The sequence below is a fragment of the Phalacrocorax carbo genome, assembly GCF_963921805.1.
Source record: "Phalacrocorax carbo chromosome W unlocalized genomic scaffold, bPhaCar2.1 SUPER_W_unloc_5, whole genome shotgun sequence".
In the NCBI taxonomy this organism is placed as follows: Eukaryota; Metazoa; Chordata; class Aves; order Suliformes; family Phalacrocoracidae; genus Phalacrocorax; species Phalacrocorax carbo.
In genome coordinates, this window is record NW_026990256.1 from 848443 (window position 1) to 859870 (window position 11428).

Genomic DNA, 11428 nt, shown 5'->3' on the forward strand with positions numbered 1-11428 from the left:
CCCAGTGGGATGGGGGAGAGAATCAGAAGATCAAATTGAAGAAAACTCGTGGGTTGAGATAAGAACAGTTTAATGATTAATATAAAACAGCAGTAGTAGTAGTAGTAGTAGTAGTAGTAGTAATAATAACAATAATAATATAATGAAAAGGAAAATAACAGGGGAGAGAGAGGGAGGAAACCTGGGGAGGGGGAAAAAACTAAACAAAACAAGTGCTGCAACTGCTCACCACCCACCAACCAACGCCACCGGTCATCAAGCTGCGATTGCTGCCTCCCCCGGCCAACTCCCCCCAGTTAATATACTGGGCATGACATCATATGATATGGAATATCCCTTTGGCCAGTTTGGATCACCTGTCTTGGCTCTGCCCCCCTCCCCTCCCAGCTTCTTGTGCGCCTGCTAGAACATGGAAAGCTGGAAAAGTCCTTGACTCGTATAAGCACTACTTAGCAACAGCTAAAACATCAGTGTGTTATCAACATTTTTCTCATATTAAATCCAAAACACAGCACTATACCAACTACAGTGAAGAGTATGAACTCTATCCCAGCCAAAACCATGACACATATAGACAAGGAAGAGCCAGGAGACAGGGGCAAGGATTCAAATGTGGATGTATTTTATCTGAACTACTTAATTCTTTGAACTGTGTACCACTAGCACATATGGAGTAAGATTTGAAGTGTGATATATACCATATGGAAACATGTTAAATTAAAAACAAGTCAACAATGTCTAAAGGACTGTATAGGACACCAGCCAGTGATGGCAGGATTGTAGAAATCAAAGCCTGAAGTACAACCTAGCCATGCTTCTAGCACATCTAATCTGACAAGAGGGAACACTGCTCCTTTCAAGTTGGTATAATGGTTGAGTCAGCTTACCATGAATTGTCACTGCCATTAGACATCACTCTAAAAAATTTAACCAATTGGTATAAAACATGTCTTAAATTAATCTCTTCAGTCTTTCAAAGGTAAGTAAGTGAAATAATTTTATCCTAGACCTTTAAAGTTAGAACTGGTTGTTCTCCTCAGTACTGTTACCATCTCTTATCACAATTAAAGCATTTCAGAGATTTGCATATCATTTTGCAAGCATGGATAATTAGGTCTCTTTTAGAAGGCTGTAAGCAATTACTGTAGAATACTATCTGGTTCTTTATAGATATATAAAAAATAGGAATACTGTCTGAGCAAGGGCTAGGAAAACAAAGAATATGATGAATAATGTTACTGTATCACCAACAGTCAGGATGAGGTTTTAACATTTTATAGGAGTAATAAATAATGAAAGTACCTAAAATTAATAAATGCTGTACATAAAAATAAAAGCAATACCTGGAATAAAAAAAGTTAAACCAGCTAATTTGAAATTTCAATTTCAGTCTAAAGAAAGAATTATTTCAACAAAAGTGAAAGGAAATTTATCTTACTTTATCTAGTCTTTTTTGCCAGCTTTCTTCACGTTTTACCATGAGTTCAATACAATGAGAGAGTGTAGCAAGGATTCCAGCAGTAGTTGCCTTGAAAGTTATAGCTTCTCCTTTAAAGTCTATGCCATTAATTCCTTTGGGTGTCACATGTGGAAACACTAAAACCAAACAAGAATCATTCACTGATAGCTGTCTTTAACTCAAACAAGCATTTTACATGTATACTTTATATTACAACTGTTTGAAGAAAATAGACTGGCTAGAAAGTTAATTTAAAAATAAAAATCAAAATTTTCAGCTATCCACAGGATAAGGAAAGAGATTCAAAAGGAGGAATGCATCTCTCCAGCTTCATCTTGCTATACTGTATTTCAAGTCTGTTTGTAATGCTGTATTACTCTGCACTCTGCAAATCACATGCGTGGAGGGAGTGGGAATACTTTGTAACAATAGCAGTTTGACAGCTAGAAGTGGGGCCTAATTAACACAGAGAAACCTTAAAACATATCCAATACAGCAGTAAGAAAGGAACAATTTCAAAATGCAGTCAAACCCAAAAGGTAACATTTCAAGGTTGCTTTAAGCAGGTAATTATAGATTTTAAAACCTCAACACAAAATGGTATGATATAAAAGTATAAAATGTGTTGAATTATCCAAGTACTATGGGGTTTTGCAGTTCCAACAACTACTTCATGCTGTCAACCAGGCCATCTGTCGCTAAGGATATTTAAACAAGTCACTTAAAATGTGTGCAAAAAAAAGTACCTATTCTATGTCAAACTCGTATGTACGTTGACAGAATAACAAATCAAACACTACGCACAAATGTCAGAAAATAACACCCATGTTGAAAGTGACTAAGCCCTGCAAGTTAAAGTAACTCCTGCTATGCCGTGAGGCAAGCTAATGACTTATCACCCAGTGAGTGTCCCTTTGTACTCGGTACTGGTGACACTGCACTTTGACTACTGTGTTCAGTTTTGGGCCCCCCAGTACAAAAAGGACATTGAGGTGCTGGAGCATGTCCAAAGAAGAGCAATGAAGCTGGCAAAGGGTCTGGAGAACAAGTTTTATGAGAAGTGGCTGAGGGAGCTGGGGTTGTTTAGTCTGGAGAAGAGGAGGTTGAAGTGAGACCATATTGCTTTCTACAACTACCTGAAAGGAGGTTGTAGTGAGGTGGGTGTTGGTCTCCTCTCCCAAGTAACTTGTGATAGGACGAGAAGAAACAGCCTCAAGTTGTGCCATGAGAGGTTTAGATTAGCTATTAGGAAAAATTTCTTCACCGAAAGGGTTGTCAAGCATTGGAGCAGGCTGCCCAGGGAGGTGGTTGAGTCACCATCCCTGGAGGTATATAAAAGACGTAGATGTGGCACTTAGGGACATGGTTTAGTGGTGAACTTGGCAGTGTTAGTTTAACGGTTGGACTTGATCTTAAAGGTCTTTTCCAACCTAAATGATTCTATGATTCTTAGCTACAGTTAAAAAGATTGTTCCAGTCTTTCCAGGACTGGATAGAGAAGAAGGGAACCTGAAACTTGAGAAATCAAAGAATCTTGACAGCTGCTCTGAGACAAAGCTTCAGAAAAGGGTGAAGTTTAAGATAAATCTTTCATTATGAGTTAGCCTGAGTGGTTTTCTGCTCAATACACAGGCATGGGTGTCTCAACCTAAGACGCCTACTTCTCCCACCGCATCACTTATGATTCCACTTTAGGGCATAGAGTCTAACTTCATTTCTCATCAAGCTTTGTAGCACTCAGCTACTAAACCTTTAATGGATTTAGCCCTTAGAAATCAAACCAAGGCATAGAAAAACCAAAAAGAAGATAAAGCTTTTAATATAAATAATTGATGGAAAGCAAATTTAATGGAATCAGGATTCATAAGAACTGGAATTAGAAGTTTCGCAGAAAGCAATGGGTTGCAGAAATTATTTTCTCTAGTGAGCTATAGTGAGATTATATACAGGTACCCATAATACATAGCAATTTCTTAGCATATAAGTTATATAAGACTTGATAACAGAACTTTTCACAAGAGGAATGTGGATATCACTTCAAATTCCTGTTAAACACATGATGAAAAGAAATGAAGTCACTTTGCATTTAAATGTTCCAAAATGGCCAGATGTACTAAAGATACAGACTTTCCTAATGACATTTCACATATCGAATGTGTATATACAGCGGATACATGAGAAGAATGTAGATATGAATCACAGAATCATAAAGGTTGGAAAAGACCTCTAAGATCATCAAGTCCAACTGTCGACCCAACACCACCACGCCTCCTAAACCATGCCCTGGAGTGCCACATCTACACGTCCTTTAAATAACTCCAGGGATGGAGACTCTACCACCTCTATGGGCAGCCACTTCCAATGTCTGACCACTCTTTCAGTAAAGAAATTTTTCCTAATATCCAATCTAAACCTCCCCTGATGCAGCTTTAAGCCATTTCCTCTCGTTCTATCACTGGTGACCTGGCAGAAGAGACCAATATGCACCTCGCTACAACCTCCTACGACATATGTTAATAGCAAGAGGAGGTCTAAAGAAAACATTGGACTGATACTTGTTGAAGATGGTCACCTGACTAATAGGGGCAAAGAAAACATGGAGACATTCAATGCTTTTTTTGCCTCCGTCTTTAATAATACTGATAGATCTTGGGCTGCCCGGTCCTCTGAGCTGGAGGACCACGAGTGCGGAAACAGTGACTTTCCATTTGTGGACAGTGAAACTGTAAGGGACCAGTTGTATCAGCTGAATGTTCACAAGTCCATGGGGCCTGATGGGTTTCATCCCAGAGTACTGAAGAAGCTAGTGGCTGTTATGGCAGGACCTCCGGCGATCATCTGCCAAAGATCTTGGGAGTCTGGGGAGGTCCCTGCTGACTGGAAGCTAGCCAACATTATTCCAGTCTACAAGAAGGGCATGAGGGAAGACCCAGGAAACTACAGCCCTGTTAGTCTAACCTTGGTACCTGGAAAAATTACTGAGAAGATCATACTGAGTAGTACTGAAAGGTGTTTAAAGACTAATGCATTCATCAGGCACAGTCAACATGGGTTCACAAAGGGAAAGTCCCGTTTAACTAACTATAATAAGGTCACCTGCTCAAAGGGTTCTGGTGAATGGGGCTACATCTGGCTGGCAACCATTCACAAGCATGGTGTTCCTCAGGGCTCAATTCTAGGGCCACTTCTGTTCAATATATTTATCAATGAGCTGGATGCATGAGTTGAATGCACCATTAGCAAGTTTGCTGATGATACCAAACTGGGAGATGTTGTTGACTCTCTCAAGGGACAAGATGCCGTGGAGAGGGATCTAGATAGATTGGAGCATTGGGCTATGATTAATGGGATGAAATCTAAAAAGAAAAATGTTGGTTTCTGCACCTGGGATGGAGTAGCCACAGAATCAGAGAATCATTTAGGTTGGAAAAGACCTTTAAAATCATTGAGTCCAACCGTAAACCTAACACTGCCGAGTCCACCAATAAACCATGTCCCTAAGTGCCACATCTGCACGTCTTTTAAATACTTCCAGGAATTGTGACTCCACCACTTCCCTGGGCAGCCTGTTCCAATGACTGACAACCCTTTCAGTGAAGACTTTTTTCCTAATATCCAGTCTAAACCTCCCATGATGCAACTTGAGGCCATTTCCTCTCATCCTATCACAAGTAACTTGGAAGAAGAGACCAACACCCACCTTGCTACAACCCCCTTTCAGATAGTTGTAGAGAGTGATAAGGTCTCCCCTCAGCCTCCTCTTCTCCAGACTAAACAATCCCAGTTCCCTCAGCCGCTCCTCATCAGACCTGCTCTCCAGACCCTTCACCAGCTTCGTTGCCCCTCTTTGGACACACTCCAGCAACAAAATGTCCTTCTTGTACTGAGGGGCCCAAAACTGAACACAGTATTCAAGGTGTGCCCTCACCAGTGCCAAGTACAGGGGCACGATCACTTCCCTACGCCTGCTGGCCACACTATTCCTGATACAAGCCAGGATGCTGTTGGCCGCCTTGGCCACCTGGGCACACTGCTGGCTTGTGTTCAGCCAGCTGGCAACCAGCACCCCCGGGTCCTTCTCTGCCATGCAGCTTTCCAGCCACTCTTCCCCAAGCCTGTAGCGTTGCACGGGGTTGTTGTGACCCAAGTGCAGGACTCGGCACTTGGCCTTGTTAAACCTCATACAATTGGCCTCGGCCCATCAATACAGCCCATCCAGGTCCCTCTGCAGAGCCTTCCTGGATGATGGGATAGAGTGTAACCTCAGCAAGTTCGCTGATGATACCAAGCTGGGAGGAGTGGCTGATACGCCAGAAGGCTGTGCTGCCATGCAACGAGACCCGGACAGGCTGGAGAGCTGGGCCAAGGGGAACCTGATGAAATTCAACAAGAGCAATTGCAAGGTCCTGCACCTGGGGAGGAACAACCCCATGCACCAGTACAGGCTGGGGGGCTGACCTACTGGAAGGTAGCACTACTGAGAAAGACCTGGGAGTGCTGGTGGACAGCAAGCTGACCCTGAGCCAACAATGTGCCCTTGTGGCCAAGAAGGCCAACGGTATCCTGGGCTGCATTAAAAGGAGTGTGGCCAGCAGGTCGAGAGAGGTTATCTTCCCCCTCTACTCTGCCCTAGTGCATTTGGAGTACCGCGTCCAGTTTTGGGCCCCCCCAGTTTATGAAGGACAGGGAACTGCTCGAGCAAGTCCAGTGGAGAGCTACCAAGATGATCAGGGGACTGGCGCACCTCCCTTATGAGGAAAGGCTGAGAGACCTGGGTTTGTTCAGCCTGGAGAAGAGAAGACCGAGGGGGGATTTCAGCAATACCTAGAAATATCTAAAGAGTATGTGTCAGGAGGATGGGCCTAGACTCTTTTCAATAGTGCCCAACGACAGGACAAGGGGCAATGGGCGCAAGTTGAAACACAGGAAGTTCCAGCTAAACATGAGAAAAAACTTCTTTCCTGTGAGGGTGACAGAGCAGTGGAACAGGCTGCCCACAGAGGTTGTGGAGTCTCCTTCCCTGGAGACATTCAAAACCTGCCTGGACGCAGTCCTGTGCCCCGTGCTCAAGGTGTCCCTGCTCAAGCAGGGTGGTTGGACAAGATGATCTCCAGAGGTCCCTTCCAACCCCTACCATTCTGTGATTCTGTGATTCCTACCCTCCAGCAGAACAACACTCCCACCCAACTTGGTGTCATCTGCAAACTTACTGAGGGTGCACTCAATCCCCTCGTCCCAATCATTGATAAAGATATTAAACAAGACTGGCCCTAATACTGAGCTCTGGGGAACACCACTTGGAACCGGCCACCAACTGGATTCAACTCCATTCACCACAACTCTCTGGGCCCGGCCGTCCAGCCAGTTTTTCACCCAGTGAACAGTACACGCATCCAAGCCATGAGTAGCCAGTTTCTCCAGGAGAATGCTGTGGGAGACAGCGTCAAAGGCTTTACTAAAGTCCAGGTAGACAAGATCCACAGCCTTTCCCTCATCCACTAAGCGGGTCATCTTGTCATAGAAGGAGATCAGGTTGGTCAGGCAGGACCTGCCTTTCATGAAGCCATGCTGGCTGGGCCTGATTCCCTGGTTGTCCTGCACTTGCCTGGTGAGCTCACTCAAAATGAACCGCTCCATAACCTTCCCTGGTGCCAAGGTCAGGCTGACAGGCCTGTAGTTCCCCAGATCCTCCTTCCTTTAGAAGAAATGTTCTAAAGGTGAATTAAGCTGAAACTCCGACATCATTCTATAATAATTATGTTTGACTAAGACATCTTTTTCACAATGAATCATACAGTGAAATTAAATACAACATTTTTTAAAAAAGGATTTTTCAGTTTTGTGAAGTTTGTTCTGACTTAACAGTCCTCAAAAAGATAGTCTTTTACATATAAAATAGGGTTAGTGGCACTGTGGAGTTGCTTACAGGTGAGCGTTGCAAGCTTGCTTATCTTTGCTGATAAGAGGCAAGAAAGATTTATTCAAAACTTCAGTTATACACTACTTAACCTCTGAAATCAGCACTACAATTAATCCTTAGGAGAACAAGCACTTTATAAATTTTTAAAAATCTACTCATATGTTTAATTCTCTAGAAGTATACTGAAAGCTCCTTCCATTTCCTTTCCTTGTAACAGTTTTGGCAATAATCTAGAAAGAGCACTTAAATACAGCAAAGAAACATGCAACATACAGGGAACTAGAGCCAGTTAAAAAGACAACAGAAGATAGAAAAGGCTTATTTTACCCATATATTTTCCAGGTTCTTGAAGAAAGTGCCTACATTTTAAAAAATGCTTTTGGTAAGTACTTCTTTTGGAGATTCCATCAGATTTGAAACTGGACTGCTTCAAAGTTTTGTGAACCAAAGTCTAACAAATTCTGAATTGTCAACAACTAGAGAATGTAAATACTGAAATAATTCCAGTCAGGAAACAAGAGAAAGTATAAGAAGAACGCCAAATAGATTTTAAATGCATACACAACTTCTGGCAGGCCAGAAGTATCAGATTTCTATAATAGCAAGACTTGCATGAGCTCTTCACATTTACTGCATGGATGCAGTGAGCACAATGACTATAACCAGCTCATTCAAGATAAGAATAAAAATCAGAATTCTGTTCATCATAACATTGGAAAATACAGTTTTAAAAAGTACTAAAATGATGATGAGTGAGAATCAGTAACAATGTTGAGTTAACCATTACATAGCCATAGAACTTAGAAAAACCATAATGGGGCATAACTAAATGGAAAAGCATTGTGCTCTGCCACACTGCTAAAGCAGATAATACTTGCAAGAAAAACTGCAATTGCCTGTTACAAATCTCAGTTCCCAATATACAAATGATGCAAATGTTTCAACAGAATTTTGTAGTGGAAATGGCTTTGGACACAGAATAAAAAATTCCATTTTGACAGGCTTGCAGTAATATTTGTGTGAATTAAGAATAACTCAGATTATCATTCCTTAGCCGCTTTTCATTATTATCTTAACACGAATAAGAACTTCCTGTCACATACATTCAAATAACTATTCTTGTTGTTTTCTGCTTAGAAAAGAGCATAAATACTCATCTTGTATCAGGCTTATCATACCATTCATATGAATTTTCAGTTAAGAAGTTGACACACTTACATTTTTCCTTACTGCTGTTACTGTTATGTAAAAAATCCCCATCAGAATGCATTGTAGGGAAATCATCTTCATCATCTTCTACCACTAAATTTGAGAGAGAGTGTGTGTTATGGGAGTGAGAAAGCTTTCCCAATTCTTTAGTGCGCAAGAAAAAATTAAGAGCATCTTCATGGCTAAGCAGTATTTAAGATTTTGTCGTATAACAACAGTCATGACCCCCCCCCCCCTTTTTTTTTTTTTTGACCCAAGACCACTATCAACATTATTGTTAGAAACCATCAGGAGACTAACATTTTCTCAGTGTTGAAATTTAGCACTTGATTCGATGGTAAGAACAACATTACCTCGGTGTTACAACTGGATAAGCAGGGAGCCACAACTGAGCAACTATCTACTCTCTTATACTAGAAAGTTCTCAAAGAAGTGGAATGGTACTTATCTACTGTTTTCTCACTATCAAAAGTTTTAGGCTGCCAGAACAAATGCGGGGATGAATATAAACGCCTCAAGAGAGTGCATGAATACAGCGACAAGCTGTGCTCCGGGAAGAACAGTTCAGAGATAGGTAAACATCCACACCTGAGTCTACTAGGACCTCAAGTGTGCGCTCAGTGCTCTAGCTGCAGCCACTACATCTCAGGAGCACTCATTATGGCAGAACCTTTTCCTTTTTTAAATAATGCATTGTTCCTATCAAAACTAATATCCTATTGTTTTTCAAAATAAAGGTAAGAAAGAGACACAGCATTAAACTAACTTGAATTCATCTTATGGGGGTAAACAATTGTTGTTCTATAACATCAAATGCTTAAAAGAACATTTCTTTTATACAGTTGACAGCTACAGGTTAATATTTAGGTTAAGCAGATTTTTATGGGACTCCAACTTCTGAAGTGAAAATAAAAATAGTTAACACTATTTATGCAGAAATATCTATGATTGATCTCATTACTAAAGAGTAAATCTGAGATACATATTTTACTTATATGGCATCAAATGCTATAGTAACTATTTCAAGGGCTATTACTGTGTAAAAAGTCAAATTCTATGGAGATAAGAGTTTTCAATTACAGTTTTACCTTTATCCCTCTGGAGTTCATCTTTGGAAACTGCATCTGCACAGGCATCAAAGTATTTCTGTAAAGTATCAACTTGTCTACACAAGATGTCTCTAAAGGTTTCCATTTCTGCAAGCTTCTCACGTAAGCTATGGCCCTTCTGAAAATACAAGAGAAAAAAGACTCAAATGCTCCTACATATTCAGCAATAGTTCAATGCCAAAAAAAAAAAAAAAAGGATTTCTGCAGTTATGAAGAACAAATTCATGTACACTGAAGACATTTCAGATAGCAGCAGCTATGAAATACTGTTAATGTTAGAACAACATAAGAAACTGTATAAAAGTGTTTCTTACTCATTTTAACAACTGGTCTCAATTTTTCCTCTTGACTGCATCTGCTACTTTAAAGCGTTCAGTAAAAGCGTATTAAAAACATGGTATTGCATGCTACCATGTTTACGCCTATTTGCCTGAAAACAGTCAGTTCTAGTTTAAGATCTCTGGTCTAATCTGTACTCTCCCCTTTCTTGTGCTGCTTCTCTTCTGCTCTCCCAGAAGTACAGCCCACCCAAGTTCATATGTTAAATATTTATACACGTGAAGCAAGGAAAGCCATCATTTGTCAATCAGTATTAATCGAATTTAAGTCACAGAATCAGCATTTCCTTTCATTTAGAAGCACTGATATTCTCAGAAGTTAGCTACGAAAGGTTAATAAATCCTCCCACCGGCTTGATTTTCTTGCCGTTTGAAAACAACAAGTTTAAGAGGGATAACTGCGTAGAGGCATGAAAAAGCTTCCTGTACAATCTGTTCATCATCACATACTGAATTACTAACACTTATAATAAACCAAAGATTTGGGGTTTTTTTTTCCTATAATTGTGTGACTAAGTCTTCGTATAGCTTATTTCCTTTCCAGTTGTGTGTTATTTACACAACGATACTAGAGAAAATGTTGTTCACTAACCTTGAACGAAGAGGTGGATGTTGCAGAGTATCCACTTGCTCCAGAAACAAGAGACACCATGGAGCCGTGGCGTCGTAAACTTGACTCTGATCCATAGCCAGATTCAGTCTAAAAACCAAACCACACACAAAAATAGTGCTGAGGCTTTTAATTAAAAAAAAAAAAAAAAAAAAGAAATAATGAAAGCAAGTTTAATGCCATCTCCTCTAAAACCAGCCCATTTGTTTCTTGTCAGGAAGCAGCAGGGGCTTAATAACTCAGATTGTGTCTGCAAGTTTAAGATGTTGATGTTGATCTCTAAAGTTACTATGAATCAATAGAATCCAAGCCAGGATGCTATTGGCAGTCTTGGCCACCCGTCAGCCACCACACCCAGGTCCTTCTCTGCCAGGCGGCTTTCCAGCCATTCTTCCCCAAGCCTGTAGCATTGCATGGCATTGTTTTGACCAAAGCGCAGGACCTGTCACTTAGCCTCATACAATTGGCCTCGGCCCATCAATTCAGCCTGGCCAGATCCCTCTGTAGAGCCTTCCTACCCTCCAGCAGAACAACACTCCCACCCAACTTGGTGTCATCTGCAAACTTACTGAGGGTGCACTCAATCCCCTCGTCCCAATCATTGATAAAGATATTAAACAAGACTGGCCCTAATACTGAGCTCTGGGGAACACCACTTGGAACCGGCCACCAACTGGATTCAACTCCATTCACCACAACTCTCTGGGCCCGGCCGTCCAGCCAGTTTTTCACCCAGTGAACAGTACACGCATCCAAGCCATGAGCAGCCAGTTTCTCCAGGAG

The 11428-nt window shown here is 41.2% G+C and overlaps 1 protein-coding gene across 1 annotated transcript; it reads right to left on the reverse strand.

Moving 5' to 3' along the window:
• Window positions 1-206: 206 nt before the first annotated feature.
• On the reverse strand, window positions 207-11067 carry LOC135310886 (ceramide transfer protein-like). Its single transcript, XM_064439984.1, has 4 exons — window positions 10628-11067; window positions 9677-9815; window positions 8598-8681; window positions 207-1596 (listed from the first exon to the last, which is right to left on the reverse strand). Exons 1-4 carry the CDS (start codon window positions 10685-10687, stop codon window positions 1430-1432), a joined length of 450 nt encoding a protein of 149 aa, XP_064296054.1. The 5' UTR covers window positions 10688-11067; the 3' UTR covers window positions 207-1429.
• Between the last annotated feature and the right edge of the window lie 361 nt (window positions 11068-11428).

Coding starts and splice junctions, on each gene's coding strand:
- LOC135310886 (XM_064439984.1), bottom strand. CDS start 10,687: ATGGTGTCTCTTGTTTCTGGAGCAAGTGGATACTCTGCAACATCCACC. Junction 9,816..10,627: donor CATCCACCTCTTCGTTCAAG/GTTAGTGAACAA, acceptor TTGTATTTTCAG/AAGGGCCATAGCTTACGTGA. Junction 8,682..9,676: donor TGAACTCCAGAGGGATAAAG/GTAAAACTGTAA, acceptor TCTCAAATTTAG/TGGTAGAAGATGATGAAGAT.